The sequence below is a fragment of the Spea bombifrons genome, chromosome 1, assembly GCF_027358695.1.
Source record: "Spea bombifrons isolate aSpeBom1 chromosome 1, aSpeBom1.2.pri, whole genome shotgun sequence".
NCBI classification, from domain to species: Eukaryota; Metazoa; Chordata; class Amphibia; order Anura; family Pelobatidae; genus Spea; species Spea bombifrons.
In genome coordinates this window covers 34,962,246-34,983,492 of record NC_071087.1, presented here as the reverse complement: position 1 = coordinate 34,983,492, position 21,247 = coordinate 34,962,246, and the positions used below count along the sequence as shown (strand labels likewise).

Genomic DNA, 21,247 nt, shown 5'->3' with positions numbered 1-21,247 from the left:
CGTCGTAAAATAACATTTATTCGAAGATCTGCCTGCCGCTCTGTTGGGGAAGGGTTAAAGCTCTTGTGTTTCAGAGATAATAAGACTGCTGGGATAATGAGCTACACTAGGAGGCTAATAAAAAGTGCAGCCAGTTGTGCTCAGACAAGAGCTTTGCCACACCGGCCTCAATCAGGCTCTTCACACGTATGAGATCAGTCGGCTTCAAGGTGACTAGTAAAGGTCAAGCTGAAATAGTACAAGCAATAAACATTAGCATGTATCATCAGCTACTCACACAGCCGTTCTCCCACGGAAGATGCCGTCCACGGCAGGGCTACACATCAGCGTTTCCCAATAAGAGACACCGATTCACCTTAATACATACTAGATGTACTCGGACTGCATCACGACTATGAGAAGCGTGGAAACGGCTAACCTGACCCTGTCTAGTGCACAGTTAAATCGATGATGTGTCTTTAATGTCCCTGTATTAAACATGCAATATACAGGGCTGGCTGGGCAGCCTTTCTTACAAGGGACACTCACCATGGGTGGTCCTTTATGATGCATAGAGATGTCGGCCGTTTTAAAAGCTTAGTTCTTGTGCGAACAAATGAGTCTTGGTGGACTTAATCATCAGTGCTCCAAAACTCTTATATTTAAGTTCTGTTCCCCAAAATATTCCAAAAAAGTACAAATTATTTGTTTAGGAAAGTTTTGCACCAGCAGCAGTATACTGTATTTACGACGCACAGTGCTTTTCAAGCTGGAAAGAGTTGTAGACATGACAGTATCGTTACATACATATTACATATTACATACATACATATTACAACTTTTATTTTACACCATAAAAGTCGGGATATAAAGTATACATAATATAAAATGCAGTTAGGTCCAAAAGCTAACATTCTACTATATTAGTGTTACTCACTACACAAAAAGTTACAACATAATTACAAAGATTTAAGAATCAAATGTAAATCGAGCGTAGCCTTTGCAAAATATTCCAAATGAAGACAAAAAACACGTCTTTTAACACACGTTCATTAATTTTGCCCATGAAGGTAAAAACAATCCTCCAAGATATGCCCCCACAATCATTCTGAATAATCTGGCATCACCCACTACTTAGCAGTTAAGGAATTGATCTCATTATTAATGGCTCCATACAGCAAGCAGCTACCAGCCCCCATCATATGTGGAGAAGCCTCTTCTGTACGTTACAAGTGAAATCAGGGGTTTTGAGACATTCTGTAGCACGATTACATTCTGTTTTCAAACTATCCATAATGCGTGTTTTTTTGCATTGAATATGCTAAGCATAAAGTGATGGTCTATTTTCCTTAAGTAAAAGCTATGGTCAGGGGCACATGATGGCAAACCCTGCAAATAGTTTCTTGGCCTGAACTCGTCTCCATTCTCCTTAGCCGACCTGCCAGAAGCATATTTTATAACAGGGGGTATGTAAAGGGCCAGTAGTGGCTTTATGTATTCCGGATAAATGAGTATATTGAGACACGAGCAAAACGTGCCATTTTCAGGTTCTGCCATTCGTTGATGAAAGAAGCCTTCAATTTTAATGAAAGCAGACAATGAAGAGAATTGCAGGTGACAAACACATCACAAACAGTAGTAGAGCAACATCTCGGATACATATCACAGGCACATTAAACCAGCAGGTGAAAAACTAAAGCAGCCCCCAGTCTGTCATGAACTCCAACCACATGCACGGTCAAGAGGCAGCTCCCAGGGAGAGAAAAGCTGCTTGGATGGCAGACAGAGCGTGGCAGGGGAGCAAACACTCCTAAATGCGCACCGAGCCATATATTTTGGCTACAAAGGACAAGCTTTCAATCTAACAGACTAATGACTTGCATCAAAAAAATATATACGTAGGACAATAATATAGCATCTTGGATCCTTTCATATAAACATACAAAAAAGACATACGGACAGGGACTTCACAGGAGTGAATTTTTAACAAGACAAAAGCATCGTATATTAAATGAATGACCAGCTCAGGGGCTGAGGGCGAGAATTCTATGGCTGCCGAGATGAATGTGTTTGTTACAAATCTCATTCACTGATCAGTATACGAAAGGCATGTCTGCGGAACATTTGCAGGTAATGAATGCCGTTCCACTTCGATAACTAGCGTGTTAAGCAAATAAATCTCTCAAACATCTGCCCAATTACAGAACACGGTGAATAAAAGCAGGTCCCCAACACAATCCAACAACAGTGTACACAAGCTGGACGCAGAATATGGTGGAGATGAGCAGTTACAACATTGGTCTTTGTACAAAGGAATCTTCCCATTAACACGTGCAGCGCCAGGAGCTGCACACGCAAGCAGAGCACATAGGCAATGCCTGCCAAGGGTTATTCACCAAACCATTATGGAAAAGCAGGACTGGTTCTCATTGTTTGCCTAAGTATAAGAATGGTTTTCTCTACGCCATACGTTTGGGTCGGCCCATAGACATTGACTGACGCAGCACAAAGTTTTTAGAACCCGTGCTCACGTGATTCCCGGGACTTCCAAAGCAGCAAAAGCACAGGACATACTTTGTGTAGTCATGTATTCTTTCAGTCTAGCCAGTAGATGTCAGGGTGGGGAGGAAAGTCTTAAACAGAAGTACGGTGCTACTAAAGTGCAAGATGTGAACTTCCTCACAGATTCACGTCACAGACAGGCCTTACAGTTTATTCCGGAAATCTTAGGAAATGGGAGGAGAAGCACACTGCCAGCTTTATCACATGAAAGCACGTTCATGAGACGCTCCGACAACCAAAAGACCTTTATCAACTCCCTTCCAGATCATGCCAGCAACTCTCTAAAACACCCCTTCAACGTGCTTTAGGATTTTAACAATTGCTGTGCTCTCATGGCACGAAATACCTCTATAAAGAGTAAACGGAATTCAGAATGAAAAAAAACAAAAAAAAACACTACTGCCCCCTCGCCAACAAAAATAAGCCACTTATATGGGGGACGCAGAGATAAGATTAACACTGGGTCCCCCAAACACGCTCACGTGCTTTACAGCAGGGGTTGGCACATGCGATGACATTGTGCCCGTTGAGATTTTTATTATTATTATTTATTGTTTTATATAGCGCCATCAAATTCCGTAGCGCTGATGGGCCATGCCTTCAAATGCCTGATGAGAACAGGTAGTTCCACACTAAAAACGTACCCGTAACCTAGAACTCCAACCAGGACCTTGTTCTAATGTATATCCAAACATCATGCCATATTACTACGACTTACCTATCCGTATGTGAGGAATGAAGAAACACAAGCTTTCACAGGACATCTGAATCAAGGGTTTCTGCCATAAACCAAATCTGAATAAAATGAGAACTAACAGAAAAACAAAGAAAGGGTTTTTTGTATGCTGCATCTTAGCGCAAATCATTACTTGTTAATATTTGCAACCCTGTTGAAGCAAGAAGTCCCAAATGCCCAATTACACACTGCCTGTAATATACTGAGAGAGCGCGGCCGAGCTGAAAAAAATGAAAATTATAGAAACACACCAAGACTAACCCTATTCTAAGTTTTTTATTTTATTTTAAAGGGAGTAAATAAATCATATTTTTAGCCCCCATCTCCAATGTCCATGCAATGTTTACATCGAATGGTCTTTTCTGGGCACAGGTTTCCTTAGAACACTTACCAGAATAATAAAAATAACGGATTTTGCTCGCAGCCCAGGGAAAAATGTAACTTATGTGAGGAAGGGAAGGGGCCATTTGGAATATATTTCTATACTAAAAAATCAGGAAAGGATATTGCATTGAAACTTTACCATATAGCCTGTGTAGGTTCCTCTACGGTCTAAACACAAGTTGTAAAGTGATGGCGGAATTCGATATCGCGTTAACGCAGTCTTGGTACTAAGAACATAAATAACTTGAATAGCAAATGATAGAATTGAGGACAATACTACATCTGAATTTACAAATACCACATACAGGAAGGGATCCCGGGTTGGACTACCCCTTTGGTGACCATTACAGAAGCACAGGTAGGTAAGACCTACATTCAAATTATCTACACCACAACCACACAGCATCGTGAGGCATCTCTGGTATATGGAGGTGGCCAGGAGACCAGTGGGAGGATTTTCCTTCAAGGGGACACTTCAATCATCATTTGTCCTTTAATGTGCCGTATACGATAGCTGTGTGGCCCTTCTACAAATGAATGTAGGGATCCTTTTCCCCATCAGTCAAAAGGTGGTTCGGCCAAACATATCTCATGCTTGTATACTCACCGCCTGCCCATGATGGCTCCAGAGGGGTCAAAAACACAGAGGGGGCTGGGTCTGAAGCAATGAAGCTGCAGCTTCTCTTAATGCTAGTTCTCTTAGTGTTTTTGTTTCCCCCTCACCACCAGAATGTCTCTTTAAAGGGGAACGGTCGCCTCCACTGACTTGACCGTAGCAAGTGTTATAATTTAATGTTAATAAAACATAAGATATTAAAATTACATATAGCGTGTACTTTTTGGCAATGTAATTGCTTTAGAAATGTTTGGTGTGAAAGCAAGCAACATATATAGCCTTCACAATTGTATCTGTCTTAATAAAAATGGGATGAGAGGCTTAATTATTAACTCCTAATGAAGACTATAAGCCAGCCAGTCATGAAAACACATACCGGGTGGTTACAGAGTCTCCCAACCTCTTTGCACAATATCTTACATTTAGTCACAACCACTTTTTTTTGCTAAATGTAACCACACAGAGGTACTCTGGTGCCGGGACATAAAATGTAGCTTGGTTACAGATTTTATTTACAACATTCACAGTTCCACAAAAGGTCAAAATGCTATACGGGAGAGATCCAGAAAATAAGCCATTATTTACACGTATGGTTCAGCTTTATGTGACAGCACGCCAGCCAAGAACATCGGCTCAAAGGCCACAGCCTTGTAAATATCCAGCGTCAGAAAACAATGGATATAATCATCTACAGTATCAGCTGATTAATGCTCGTCGGATCCCCTTATTGATCTGTTACGCTGTTACGAGGCACACAGACTTACAAGCAGCCACTTGCTGAAGCAGAGGATGATTTGTCAAAGCTGGAAGTCATTTCGAGACGCTTGTATTTCAAGCATTTTCCTTTTTTCCTCGCTGCTTGGGATTCCTGGCGTGTAGCTCCCATGACATGTAGGGATTGCAGCCACTTTAACATAATCACAATTCCTGTTTTTCAATGCACAGTCATTTCCTGGGTTTATAAGAACCCTTACCCTGTAACCAGCAATACCAATTATCCAAAAAAATCACTAGCAGTGCATAGCGGGTTTTCTTTTATACATTAGAAATGTGATGAATTCAGATGGAATTGTAGAAAGAGGCGCTGCTTCCTCTCAGTGATGATTGATTTTAATGCACAGGCCTGGGTAGATATTTGCTTCACAAAGCCTTTCTGCTCCATGCCTCCTGACTGTAAGTCAGCCCTGTCCATATCCAATAACAATGATGGTTTAATGAAAGGCAAGTGTGAAGAGATAAAGGCTGCGGCATAATACTAATGCAAATCAGAGCACGTTGGCACAGCCAGCCAGCCGTACTCTACACTACACACATAGCAACTAACAGCAGACTTCACAGCCACATGCTTTCTCCAGAGACACAGATGTTCAACACACACAACTTCCCAACCACCGTAAGGATAATAGAAAACCGCGGCTCCCCGGATGAGCATAAACTGCTGTTTCCTGAACTACAATATAGAAACATCAGTACGCAGAAGAGAGAAAAAGAAAAGTCTATAAAATACACTGCAAAGCGTCTGGTACCAAAGCTACACCACCAACCACTTCCAATGGTGGCTCATGGGTTCAGAGACATGAGCGCAGGATAAATATTAATCATTAAATCAATTAAGGAAAAAAATATTATTATTTGGAGGCAAATGTATATTAATCTGGAAAAAAAGTAAAAATGTGTTTAATTAGATTAACGGATCAACATAAATCACAATTGATTATGGCTACAGATGACTTTAAAGCTGAGCATCATCCTTTTTCTGTAGCCTTGCCAGCTGTGGAATTACCAGATGCTCGAGGAGGACTATACTGATTTTGCCTATGGAGCCCTAAAACTAGTGAAATAACCTAGACTTACTTAATGTCTACAGGTTACCCAGTAGTTCTGTACATATACATTTATATATCTATATCTATATATATATACACACACATTTGTACTTAACTCAATTTGGTATTTGGGTCCTTATGAGCATTCATATGTATGCAAGGAATTTACCTATATCATTCCTGAGCCACCTCTATGTTCTTGCCGGGACAGGACACCGCTAAATGCTTTCTTATCCACAAAGCAGACAAAGAAAAAAGGAACATGCTTTCCCCAAACATATATGAGTGTCACCTTTCCTTGAAACCGCAAGCATTTCAGCAGAATGAGTGCTCTTCAAGGTAACTACAATACTCATCCATTGCCAGTTTCAAGGTCCCATTAAGTTTTCTTTAATGTTAGTGATACAGAATTCTTATTTATAGGATTCTTTGGCACAACCAGCAAAAACGGCTTAAATGTCACAGCCTATTTTTAACATAAAGTGCATCATACAAATATACCTCTATTGGCAACACTTAAACAATGATCAAGAATAGCAGAGTTTATCAGATCTGCTTATCTTAAAGGAAGGTTGATGTCTTGCGGTGAGCTTGGGAGATGGTAGGAACTTAAACACCCAGTAAATTAAATGTTAACTCGGATAGCATTATATAGATGCTTAACACTCAAATACGCCGCACACTGCAGTCTTCGGTTGGGATGAAGCCAGTCTGGTTATCTGACGGATAAGCAAGTGACCAGATTCTCAATAGATGTATGTGGAATGTGGATGCATGTGCCGTCGCTGGCTGCCGCATGCATGTTTAGGCAGGCCGGGCAAGGGCCGAGTGACATTCCAGCTCACGGTCTTTGTTTACAGCTTTCATGAGCTAAAGAGATAAATGAATGTAATATAATATTCCAAAACACGGGGGGGGAAGAGCAGTAAGCTAAAAGCCATAAACACGTGTTTCTGGATCAAAGCAGCGTTTCTATTCTCTGCAACCTGGAAAAGAGAAAACCTACCCTGGAAAATCAAACCCCAAAAAGAAAAGGAAATAGTCTCACACAGATAACTTCTATCTTGGTAAGGCTTTCCAGTAGATTCCCAATCAATAATTTGACATAACTTGTTTTTTCAAAAAGTGCCAAAACTATTAACAAAATACATATAACACTAGCAGTGGCGTTGTTGAAGAATCAATAGTGTCTGTGGAGGAAAACCATTGTCACTAAAACTTTCACTCATCTCCATCTCAGCTTCAGAGCACTAAGACTCCAGCGGAGATGAGATCGGGGACAGCAAAACCCACATAGCTAATTGGCCTCCTTTCCAGAAACCCCTCCCTAAGGATGGCAAGAACCAATCGGATGTCACAAAAAGACAGGGTTGACCTAATGACCTAAAGTAACTGGTCAAATCCACTTTAAAATACCTTACCTTTCACACACACAACCCGTTTAATACGCAGAACGCTATGCTGCTGGTAATGAATCATCTTTGCTCTGAAAACTGCCCAGTCTCTTCTTCAGGCTCCAAGTTACGAAGTAGTTCTGGTTACTCGGATTCAAGTTAACTTATAAGGTTACAAATGTCAGCGGCTCTATAAAGAATTCCTTACAAGGCATTCAACATTCTGGAATCAGATTAAAAACTGCTCAATGAACTGCTACTTATTAAAGAAGGAAAAAAAATCCAAAAATATGGGATTTCATCCAGCAACAACAGATCCTAGTTAGTGTACATTCTTTACACACATGCAGCCGCGGCGGAATTTCTTAAAGACATCTGTCTCAATGCGCTCTCTGCAATAACTTCACCGTGAACCAAAGGACAGAGAGGGATTATAGACTAAAGGCAAAATAAAGCAATTCGCAGAGGTCATATTTAATATATTATATATATATGTACAGCACTACGAAATGTGGCGCTATATAAAACAATTATATAATATATATATATTTTACACACACATGAAACATCATGCCGGTTCTGGGGAAAATGACTAAACTGACGTATTTACTTCCTGATTTTCAGATCTTGTTATATTAGTTTAGAGTCTCACACCTTTAGAATTGTTTTTAACGTTGGTCAGTTGGTACAATGTTTACTGCTGACACCATATATATTAATGAGTTTACCTTCTTCACCCCAAAAGGTGGAGGGGGATCTCTGTACAAATACTGTACAGAGTACACGTGTGTCTTGTTAAAGAAATAGCTTGAAACGCTCCCTGCTCAAAACGCTCTGTCAACCTCTACACTCACTGAAAGCAAGAGGCTTGTTTATCCCGGTAAAGGATACCAACGCGGCTCTTAAGCACTCATATCCAGCCAGAGCCGGGCCGACACACACATCTTGAATTCATGTGCATCAGAGGAAATCTCCAGGGGAGAGAATTATTATACAGAGAAAATAAGCAACTGCATATCAATCTTCTTTCCAACAGTAAATCAAAACGAGCTCACAAAACGGCAGGCTCCAGGAAACCGTCTAGGGAGACATGATCCCCATATGGGGTAATTATATTACTGGTCAGTGTCCTCGAAATGCATGAAGGTGCAGAATCTATTGTATTTGACATAATATCTATGTTTACATGGAGTACTAAACACACACATACATACATACATATATACACATATATATATATATATATATATATATATATATATATATATATATATATTACACACACACCAGACCAGAGCGGGACAAAAAGTAGGTGCCATCTCAAGCCAACTAGGAATTGCTGCCGGCACCAGGCATCCTAACCAGGTGTAAAGAGAGCCAAGATCCCCTTATGTGCTGCCTGCCCCTATAATAGCAGCACAGCGGCTCGCACCGCTCGCGCATGGGAATGGAGCCAGGTGGCCGGCAGAGGTAAGCTCATTGTGTGTGTGATTAAACAATAACCACGCAGCTGCCCAAACATGAACCCCCAACACCGATGCTTGCAGAGCAGCCTTCTTACTGCAAACCAACCCTGCCATCTGACTAGAGGAAATTAAACCTTGCTGTGCAGCTAAGTACGTCTCATCATTACAGACATTTAACCCCCGCAGTGCCGACAGAGATTCCGAGGCGTTTGGGTTTGTTGGGTTTTTTTTCACAATTTGTTATACAGTCGGCGAACGTCTGTGACCATATGAACAGCTACACCATGTCATAGTGTGCCAATACCCTACAGAAATAATCATTTGGCTGGCACCTTCATCCAACATACATTTGTTAACATGTACCTAGCCGAAATGTTTTGAGACACGTCCAGACTGACCTGCATTTTATCTATGCAGTCAAATGTTTTCTACTATAAGCACACTTCATCACAGGCGATTCTAACCCTGTTATGCATAATGTTATGTATAAAGTAGCAGGCAGAGGCAAATGGTGGGCCATGCAAAAGTGGATAAGTAATCTAAAGTTGACAGACTGTGTCCTTACCTGCACGTATCCATCTGGTATTATTAAACTGCACTGGAAATCTTGACCATCTTAAAACTTGGAGCGAAATGTCCTTCTATATACACACACAAACTCTTTTGGCTGCACTTAATTTAAACATGACTGAAGGAATCACGGCATGGTGCGGCCTGCGCCGTGCATGTGGAAAAAAATCACTTGTCTGGTAAGTAACGGGATGACAGTGGATGTGAGCACCGAGGCACTGGATTCACGCAGTGATTAGATGATCACATCTTATTAATTAACCACGAGGTGATCTGAGTTTTAAAGCAACTAATCCTAGCGTGTGCATGCGCGTGTGTGCATGCGTGTGTGTGCATGCGTGTGGCCGCACCACCTGCCTTATGCTGGTCTGATCTAACCTGGTCAGTAGAGCACAGAGGCTCCAGGAACACACAGTTTGTACCAATGTCGTTCAGCTCCAGGTTTGTAGACAGCAGTGATACATTTTCCTCTGCTACAAAACAGAAAGTCTTTGTAAAAGTAACCTTGAGGAAGGTGAAATTGATTTAGCAAAACTGCTGAATGTTTTGTTCCTCTATTGTGAAGACTAGTGTTGTTATTGTAAGTGGTAACTGCCATTTGGAGCACATAGTGATACAATGCCAAATCCCTAGACAGTATCTCAATATTAACCAGTTACCGAGATGAATCAATGTGTTAAGCCTCACAGCGATTGGCGGTTGCCCAGTAAACATTGGCCCAGTCATGCAGTCAGGTTCCACGGAAGGGAAACACAGAAAGAATTTCCATCTCAAGTAAATTCACGCACACGTTTTAAGAAACAGCGGGCACTGAATAAAGTGTGTGCGTCTGGTAATAAACCTTTACCTAGTTTGCATAATGAAGCTGTGGGAAATGCCATTAGATGATCTGATGGCAAGGGCTCTGCTAGCCAATACCAATAGGCAGGCTGTTACAAAAGAAGCAGCATTGATCCCCAAAAGCAACACAAGCAGTCAGTGTACTCGGTGTTTTCAGGAGAGAAAATTATGAATATGAATGGCCATTGGGTGGGGGTAGAGGAGAGGCGAGAGATGTGGGGGAGAGAGTGAGACATAGATGTTCTAAACTGATAATATGCTTCTTGCCACATCATTGTAACGATGGGCATATGTGTTAGTAAAATGTATATCGAGCTATAAGATGAAAATTTGAAGCCTACAACAGACGCTTTTTCTCCCTACTAAGAAGCCCACCTAGGAGGAAAACACACATAGTGGACTCTTAATGAGGAACCCTCACCAAATGTTTTTCTTACTAGTATCAGATTCAGAGTTTTTAGAAAGTATTGTGTTTTTTTCCTTTAGTCGCTCTAGATTTTACAGATGGTTGCATAATAGTCATTTGTGTGTTATAGCTCTGTTACCTTGGCCCAATCTACTGGACAAACGCTCATAGAAGCTCTTGGGTCCACTCACAAAAGGCAAAGTTGGCAAAAGGGTTGTGGTTTCATCTCTCTCACTTCACTGTACAATATAAAGGACCAATGCAAGTCCAATCTCTGCAGGAAGAGCTTGCCCGGCTCTGTATAATGCAATCAGTGAGATGAAGAGTTATATCAATGAAGTCTCTTCGTGACTGAATCATACATTATCCATGGCAGCTCAAACATTATTGCTGAAGAAACCTGCCAATGTTGGCCTGTCATAATAAACAGTGACGTGAATTAAAACCAAAACTCTCCTGTCAACTGTCCTTTTAGTGACTCTCCCTCTGATTAGTCAGATCTATAAAGAAAAGGATCTCATCGGACTAACGGGACTTCATTGCTATAAAGAGTTAGCTCAGCGTGGCTTTCAAGCAGGAAAAGTCATCCAAGATATCACGACAATGGTAGCCTTACGTGTTAAGTTTACGTGAACAAAATAAAACATTTTTTTTTCCATGCTAAACTACATTACTGAATTTAGTACTGCATTTAATGCTCAGAGTACTTTCCACTGGATTTCCACGTACAGAATGCAAAACAGCTGAAGCAAGCGGCAGTCTCAATACAGTTAAGCTAAAAACTGTGAAGGTGACCGTTTCACAAAAAAAAAAAAAACACCTAGAGAAAACCCTGTAGATTGAACAAGTTAAAAGTCTCCCCCATGCAATACAAAGTTTAAAAAAAACAATGTTTTACTACAAATCAGATATTTCCTTGGATCAGTTGTATATCTAGCATTCAGAAACATCAAAAAAATCCTATTTATTGTGCATTATGTGAAGGTCATTGGCTATCGCTTCCCTTCTGCAACACAATACCGAATTGAGACAAGAATTCCTTGCTGTTTAGACCTACAAAGCTACCAGTATGTCTTTGCCAGTAAAGTGATTTGTTCATTAAAGCTACAAATAATGCAACCTTTTGTTAGATTGTGAAACATCAGAAACCCCTCATGAGGGATCTTACTTGGTATGTTTCAACTAGAAACTGCTCTTTTCTAAAGAAAGATTGGATTGTATCAGCACAATAACTGCAAACTATATTTAGGACAGAAAACACGATTTGATTTGATGTATTAACAGGTCTTTCTTACACACAAGAAGGTTAAGAGGCAGTAAGTCTGTCGTTTCTGTGGATTACTTCCACAATGAACTGAGCCCAAGACCTGTATTGAAACATATTAATAATTGTGTATTTTTAGCCAAAAGATTTTGCCGCGCCTGACATCAAGTATCTACATAGAAGCAGAGGCTGTTGCTCCCTAAAGCTTACAATCTAAAAAACACAAGAACACATATTAATGAACTGGGCCTTTAAATGTCTGAGAGATAATCATTTAAGGCATGTACTGCACCTCAGTCTATAATGACTTATCAATAATTATGTCCTATGTATTCTGATTTCATCATATACTGTATTCTCACGTTATTACAGCCATACATTATGTGCCGAGGCATGTATATTACATGGAAGCCACAGTGCTGAGCCAGCAGAATTCATTTAGACAGGAAGTATATTTAAAAAGTGGAAACCAGGACGTCAGAAGACTGCACAGAGAAGCTGCTTTGTATTTTGTTTAAATCACCCTGTAATTAGAACGTCTTTTCTAGGGAAAACATAGTGTTTTCTATTTTTTGGCTACTTCTGTAGGTTGTTCCTGTAACAATAGGATATGCACAAGCCAGAACCCAAAAGTGTACATTGGTAAGATGCAGGCAAATTCATTCCTTAGGTGAAGGTGAAACATTTTTCTTGGGTCAAAATAGAAAAAGATGTAGTGTCTTGTGTTCTTGCATGCCTTTAAAGGTCTCTTCTTTAAATCTTAGATATCTATGGTCCAGAAATATTTTGTAGGTCTACATCTTCTTCTATGTTGGTCCAATAAAAGGTCTCATTTTTGGCTTGTACCAAAAACCTGTTGCTCGTTCCTGAACAGGCATGCTTGCTGTTTTTCTAAGACTGGTGAACTGTTGCTTAAAGGGAAGAATCAGAAAAAGAGGCAACAACAACAACAAAAAATAAAGTCAATTCAGAAAATAACCATACCTGCGCAAAGCGACACTTTGAGGGAGACAGTTTGACTATGGGTCACGATTCCTTCTGTCTGGAGAAAGGCGCTCCTCCTCTCAGCTTTGATGCCAGGATACTTTAAGTTGTGCGGCCATCATGCCAGGTCGGACATGTCAATGGCACCCACAGATATATGCCAATGCCCTCCTCTTCGACTATTAATTGTTGTCCAAGGTACACGGTGCCTGTAGCGAGGAGAGCACAGCTTCTCTAGGTCCAAGTATTCCTTGGGGAATTCCAATTACTCTGAAGTCAGCTGTATCTTAATGAAACATTTTCCATGGGATTTGTATCCAAAGTAATATTTCCCAGGTCTTATAGACATGCAACCACAAACAAATAGGCCTGGGTATAAAAGAGTAGCAAGCAGATCACCTGTTTTGAAAGAGACAATAACATTTTAAGTATACATTGCTTATGTCGCACACTAAAGTCTTTCTACACATACAATACAATGTTATTTCTTATATACTATATATATATATATATATATATATATATATATATATATATATATATATATATATATATATATATACACACACACACACAATCTTATATTCTATAAGAATGCAAAAGTACAAGGACTACTAACTCACTGCTCTTTGTGGATGTTGGAAAGTAAGGTTGTTCACAGGCCTCAGTGAGTATCTATGCAGGGGTTAAACCTTGTCCACGTAGGAGGATATTCCTGCTAGGAATAAGAGTTCTAACACTGCTGGCAAATACAAGAGACAGGGCACCTGCGACCAGGTTACAAAAGGGCTTTATTTATATATATAAAATGTACCGCAGTGGTATCTAGTGCCACATTAAAATCAGAAGCTGGGGGTGGTCGGACTGTTTGCGTTGGCATTCAGAGAGCGATCACTTCGGCCTCTGTCCCGTATGGGAATAGCATATCCAGGAACAGAGCGGCTGGAAACTGAAACATACATTCACTGTGCAATCGTCGGAAAACATCAAAGTCATCAACAATTCCAGATTGAGAGTTTCATTGAGATAATGGCAGTGCCACTTTAAAGGGCGCAGCAGATGGTGATATGCTTGGTTTCATTTGCTGTTGTCAGAGGGTGGAAGGACGGGAGAATGGGTGTGTGATGACGTCCTGTGAGGGTGTAAGTACTACAAAACAATTGCCTACTGTCATAGCGCATACTAATAACACAATAATCTAACCTACGAAACATTATAAGCACAAGTAGTTAGCGCTCTTACCAAGTATTATGTAATCTGTAATCCTCCTTCTGGTTCGATAACTCCAGCTAATGCAGATTCGAAAGTATAATTAAACCTAATCTACAAGTCACATCGGGGGTTTAATAACTTTGGAAAATTAAGCACTGCACAGGGTAATGCAGCACATTCTCTTTAAATAAATGCCCATTTATGATACTTTTCCTGCAATTGTTTAGCAAATGATAATATTTACCACTAAGCTGCAGAACGTCACAGAAAAGGTCCATAGCAGATAAAATAGCACGGTCAAGAACAAAAACATAACGGTTAGACCTTTTTAATTCCACTTACTAAAAACCTACATTATACGTTCTGCGCTGCTTCTAACAGACAGCAATTACTTCCTGCCACAACCCACAAAAACATCGTCCGCAGCCTCTTAATCTGCAGAACACTTAGTCACCGTTGACTATCATATCTGTTCTGAGGCAATTAACTGCGGGGATCCGTCTCGCTGTCATCACACACCACGTAGAAGTTTACTGTTCAATGGGATGGCAGAAAGAACTTACTGCTAAATCAATAGAGGTGCTCAATAAACTTAAGGTGCTGGTGCCTAGTCATTTCTGGAGACTCGGAGGCTGAGATGTAATGCAATCATGTTTTATAGTAGCGTGTGGTAGATAAATGGAACATTCTCCCAGCAGAAGTGGTACGTGCTAATACAGTGAGGGAATTTGAATAGGCATGGGATAGGAATAAAACTACCCTGAAAGACAAGGCCAAGATCAAATCAAATTATAGGTCTCTATGTATCTGTTTACATAATATATATATATTATATATACCGGTATACATATATGCATGTGTGTTCTAGACAAAAAGCTAGTGTTTATACCACAAGTAACATTGGTCTTAACATTTATCCTTATCTATTAAGTTAAGCTGATTGTTGTGAGAAAAAAGAAGACAACTTCAGAGAAGAAAGTTAATGAGTTCTGCAGATTCTGTCACCAACTGCCATTAAAATCCACTTTACTGATATAAAATGCTTTTATATAGATTGTTTTCAAAACTGAGCTAAGAGGAAACAAACACACATCAAATGTAGCTTTAAACTGGGTTAAATATAGAGAGAGAGAGGAACATTCCTTGAAACAAGGCTAGATCCCAACTATTTCTTGATTAACCTCTATCAATGTCCTCCATATGGGAGCCTTACAAAATGTAAGATTGCTCCTTAAAGGAAAAGTCTATTCCAGGTACATATTGGAGCGTAGTCATTCAACTAGGAAGCCTCATCACTGTCAGCAATGCAGATGCACAAAACCACCCGACGCGCATTTTCACAGCACGCGTAGGCTTTATTATAGTATCCGCATCGGCGACAGTGAAGAGCCCCGGAACCGTATATCTTGGGAAGTGGCTGTCTATGACAGAAGGTTAGTCTCCTGTTCTGTAGTCCTCTCCCTTATCCTCACAGCGCCTACAAAGGCTGCCGGCAACCAGCCAGCCGACACCAAAAGAGAAGAAAAACGTTCAAAAAAATGAGCGATAATACTGAGGACAAAAAATCATGCACATTTTGATAAAGGAAGTCAATGTGGCTGTTCACATGCCCTGCATTTAGAGGTGGGTCTCTCGTGCTCTCTCTAACACACACATTATATATATATATATATATATATATATATATACACATATACATATATATACATATATATACACACATACATACATACACACACACACACATATATATATATATATATATGTATATATTCAATTTCTGAACACAATTACATTAATTTGTTTAGTTTACTGAACTAAAAAAACTGGGAATGGGCGGTCTGTTTATTTAAACATCACGTACAATCATCAAGATGTCAGAAAACACCAGACGCAGTGAAAAGGTACAGGTTAACACTTAAAGTGACTTCATAGATTATATAGAATATAAACAAGTCACCAGAGCATCATATAAACGGAAAAGGTCAAAAACTAAAAAGCATGCGAAGACTGCCAGGCTTCCTGCATCATGCAGAGATCCAGCTCACAAACATAGATAAGAATGATCCTGCCCATCAACTCTGTACATATTTCCTGATGTGAAAACTCTGATCTCAATCAGTTTTCAGTCTTGCCTTAGATTCATGATTTCTTTATTACTGTATTAGCCTATATTACTTCTGCTGGGAGGCTGTTCTACTCTCTACCACTCTCTCAGTGAAATGCCCTGGCCACTAGTGCTGGAGAACAAATATTCTACAAAATCTGGTTAACGAAACAAAAAGTAAATACTAACAAACATGTATCAGAACACACATCTTCTGGAGACAATGGCTTGGACATTCCACCTTAAGTTTTAAAAGGTGTTTCTATAGGATACCGGCGTGAATAAAGGCCAACCACTTCTATTTAAAAGAACTTGTTGGAAGAAAAGTGATGTACTATAGGGCTCTTCAACCATCTCCAATGTGCTGCAGAACCGAGGACTGGGTGAAGATGGGTCTATGTGCTTTGGTATATAGGGTATGTAATAGGATAGAATTCATATTTGTCTTTAAACTATTATTTGGCACCAATTCCATTATTTAACTTTAATATATTTGCGTTCCCAAACATATATATAGATACGTATAGAGAGAGATATAGATATGAGACACGATTTTCAATGTGATACGCTAGACTCAAACATAAAAGCTGGCTATAGCCTCTGAGACATACACACACCCTTTTACCCGGGCCCTTATGGGGAGAGATATGTATATACATATATAGTGCACGTTACCTGCTCCGTTTCACGTGCCGGTGCAGTCGTTCGGCCGGTCTTTTCGCTTACCCTGACACGCGCGCAGTTCGCGGAAGGTGCTCGCGGAGAAACACAGACACGGGAGGAGAGACAGGGCGCGCCCGGATGACGTCAGTCGCTCAGCAACAACCTGAGCTGCCGTCGTCGCAGTGAGAATGAAGTCATCGGTGAGAGACGGAAAGAACAATCAGGGTGAAAGAAAAAAAAAGCAGAGGATGTGAGTGAGGGCTGTGTGCGAGAGTGTGTGGACCGAGCGCTCGCTCCCCTAGGAAAGGTACCATCCATGCTTCTGCAATATAGACAAAAATGTCTTTATTCAACGCAATCGCTTAAGAGTTGTTATAAAAGCAACATGTTAAGTTTTTGCCTAATATATCGGTATATCTGCAATGCTTCCACATTAAAAGGCCAATTAAAGCAGAATCGTTGTAATATTGTTATTTTCTTCTCCCTTTGTGATACTTCTGCAAAATGTGCTGTCCCATTGTTAATAATTAGTAATGTATATTACATTTCTGATAATTATGTGTATACATTGGGATTGGATGTATTAATTCGGTAGAGCTTGTTTACTTTTTGATGAGCAATTCTTGGACAGGGGTCACATCTCTAAATGTCGACTGTAGTTGACAGAACTAAATGACTCCAAAGGTAGGATGTCTTGGTATATATTTACTTTGTGTTACCTGTTGTGGACCAGTCCTGCACAGTGAAAACAGATGCATGGCGTGTATGCAGTGCTCAGGTAATATCATGTTCATGGTATGTTTTAAATGAAACTAAAGCTAAATGTATCAAATAATTATCATACAAGTTACATAAAAATAGCGTAAAAGGCAATACTGTAAAGAAAAGTTCCCTTGATGTAAATACTGAAACTTTGCCATTGTTTGTTTATCTGTATGTGTTTTATGTTTTTCTTTGCTTTAGAAGTTGATGGACGTTTGCCATTCCCTGCTTCTGAATCCAGAAGAATGCTTGGCTATCTATGGGCTCGTCTTTGTGGCCTAGATAGCCCGGTCCGTCTCAGACGAGCAGAAACCACAAGAAGAGTGCTTAGCCTTGAGTTAAACAAGGACAGGGATGTTGAACGAATACACGAGAATGGCATAAACACTCTTGATATTGAACCCGTGGAAGGAAGATACATGCTTTCAGGAGGTGCTGATGGTGTTATTGTTCTTTATGACCTTATCAATCTGAGCAAAACACCATCTTATACTTGTAAAGCAGTTTGTAAGGTGGGCAAAAGTCACCCTGATGTCCACAAGTACAGTGTTGAGACAGTGCAGTGGTACCCTCGTGACACTGGCATTTTTACATCCAGCTCATTTGATAAGACACTAAAGATATGGGATACAAATTCTTTACAGCTGGCAGAAGTGTTTCATTTTGATGGAACGGTATACAGCCACCATATGTCTCCATTGGCTACAAAACACACTTTGATAGCAGTTGGCACAAAAAACCCAAAAGTACAACTCTGTGACTTAAAATCTGGATCATCCACCCACATCCTCCAGGGTCACAGAGGGGAAGTCCTTGCAGTCAGCTGGTCTCCGCGATATGATTATGTTTTGGCAACTGCAAGTGCGGATAGCAAAGTGAAACTCTGGGATGTCCGCAGAGCAAAGAGTTGCCTGATAACTCTTGACCAACACAATGGTGAGAAGTCAAAGTCATCCTCCGAAGCTGCAAATACTGCCCATAATGGCAGAGTTAATGGGCTATGCTTCACTAGTGATGGTCTCCATCTATTAACAGTTGGGACTGACGATAGGATGAGACTCTGGAACAGTGCATCAGGTGAAAACACACTTGTAAATTACGGCAAAGTCTGTAACGACAGCAGGAAAGGCCTCAAGTTTACAGTGTCTGTGGGTTGTAGCCCTGAGCTTGTGTTTGTACCATATGATAGTACGATTGCTGTATATACTATACATACAGGGCAAAAGTTAAATGTGTTGAGGGGGCACTATAACAACGTTGATTGCTGTGTGTTTCAGCCTCTCTTCCAGGAGCTGTACAGCGGGAGCAAAGATTGTAATATTCTTGCATGGGTGCCAGCACTACGCGAGCCCGTTCCTGATGAGGACTCTAGGAAATCAGGCACACAGACCCATCTGCATCCTGCATTTGAAGATGCATGGAGCAGCAGTGATGAGGATTCATGAATAATGTATTAATTTCTGTAAATCTGGAAAACAGCTTGTTAGTGATGTATTGCAACACTCTTGTGGCATTATTTATTTGACCAATGTGTGGTACAGGGATATTACTTTCTTTCTGTTCTTAGTGATGCTTGAGAACCATCAGTGACTATAAATAAAGATACATATTAATATTACACTTACCTCCACAGTTTTTAAGACATTACATCTGAAAATGGTTTGTGTGATCTTTATTTATAGTTTGTGATAGACGTCATTCACAGAGAACTTTGTATTCTTTTGAATTGGATCAGTAATAAACAGATTTAAATATTTTTCAAATTCTTGTGTGCCTGAACAACTTTTTTGTATATAAATAATATTAAAAGTAGATTTTCTGTACTGCCAGAGCATGCATGGAGAATACATTTCTCAGAGAATTCACAGTCCAACATAGGTTCAGCAATCTTTTTTAAGGAGAATTGTACTTTTATTAAACTGGGACTAGGTTGGAGATCAGATTCAAAACCCCACACATGCACACACTATAGCTCAGGTTTCTCTTACCTGCTATACAGTTTCTGTTGTCAGTCCCTCCTCATTGATTTCTATTTATTGGATGTAGTAAGTTTTCTTTGATGTGCACAAAATCCAAAGCAGTGAATAGATTTACTAAACTAACAGAATTGGCGCTCATCTGAGGAGGTTCACCTTTGTGCAGTGAACTACAAAAAACGTAGATAAAAAGAAAACACTTTTGAGACATCACCAGTGTCTTATTTACAATGGTCGCTGTCCTAGGCCTTGGCACAGTGCACTGCTGCCAGCTGCCTCCCCCATTGAAACCCCTGAAGCACTGGGATATGATGTTATATTCCAGCACACCTCTTAAGGACACACAGCTGTGAATGAAGTGCTACGGAGATAATGCTGGCTCTGCGCAGTCCTCCAGTGTAAAAGGTCTAGTTGGGGAAAACAGGGCTTTCCTTTGTAACGAGCCGTCAGAGGGGCTGCCATCCTCCTGGACCTGCTGGCCTAGGCCAGAACACACCACTGCATATCCTTATTGATTTTGGGCAAGTTCACTACCACATATAGATATACCTCATCATCAAACACGCTTCTCTCGGCCAATTTATGACAGCTAATCACTTAATCTTGTTGAGTCTCCTAGCTCATTGCATTCTCTAAGTCTCAGAGATGCCTCATTAGCATTGGTATTACATCCAACAAACTAACATTAAAAGAGAAGTTCTTGAAACTCAGAAGTATAGATAACTTTATTACAATGCTATATCATGCTGTACAAATATAATATTACTGAAAGTTGCATTAATTATTTTTAAATTATAAACCCTTGAGAGCAGAAGATTGTGAGGTTTAGCGCTTTTCCACCTCAAATAAGCCATGTGTGCCTGTAAATAAAAATAAATTGTGACCGTTAAAATCTCTGTTTCACCGGCATTGGCCCTGTGATTGTGTGCTGGAACATGAAACATTTGTATTGTAGGAATTTGTAGTCCCTGTATACTATGCTGTTCATTGAGTACAGTTTTTGCTTAACCAGAAGAAGTGTTGCCCCATATTTCTTTGAGGGTTTGGAGTATTCTGGAGGCACTCAGCACCTACATCTGCTTTCAGCTCCTTGACTTCTCTATGAATCATAAAGGACCAACCTCAGTGAGTTTCTGCTGCAGGGAACACTTTCTGGCCCTGTATGATGTATAGCTGAAACTGTAAGATTTCCCTGAAGTCTTCTTATACATTAAAATATACGTAACGCAGGGACAGCTCAGGACTTGCATCATAGGGTTTCCAAAGAGAGGTATAAGGCATATCATGGGGGCACAGTGCTACATAAGGGGGTATAGGGCATATATGGGGGGCAAAGTGGCAAGCCGGGGGGTAGATGTGCATAACCGGAGGGCAAGTTGGCAATTAGGAAATAAAAACAAATGCAATTTTCTCAAGCATAGTTATTAAATATGAAAAAATATTGAATTAATGTTTTTGTGAATTCATATTTATTAGTAAAAAATGTTCCTAATATTAAAA

General features: G+C 40.1%; 2 protein-coding genes across 2 annotated transcripts in view; one reads left to right on the top strand and one right to left on the bottom strand.

The window, feature by feature from the left end:
- Positions 1-17,155, bottom strand: part of FBXW7 (F-box and WD repeat domain containing 7) — a 105,831-nt gene extending 88,676 nt beyond the window's left edge. Inside the window, exons 1-2 of the mRNA XM_053460532.1 lie at positions 17,022-17,155; positions 13,028-13,426 (exon numbers count right to left, since the gene is read on the bottom strand). The gene's annotated coding sequence lies outside the window, so the exon portion shown is untranslated. The remainder of the gene's footprint in view (positions 1-13,027; positions 13,427-17,021) is intronic.
- On the top strand, positions 17,046-19,534 carry ERCC8 (ERCC excision repair 8, CSA ubiquitin ligase complex subunit). Its single transcript, XM_053460560.1, has 2 exons — positions 17,046-17,316; positions 17,973-19,534. Exon 2 carries the CDS (start codon positions 18,017-18,019, stop codon positions 19,214-19,216), a length of 1,200 nt encoding a protein of 399 aa, XP_053316535.1. The 5' UTR covers positions 17,046-17,316; positions 17,973-18,016; the 3' UTR covers positions 19,217-19,534.
- Positions 19,535-21,247: the final 1,713 nt, after the last annotated feature.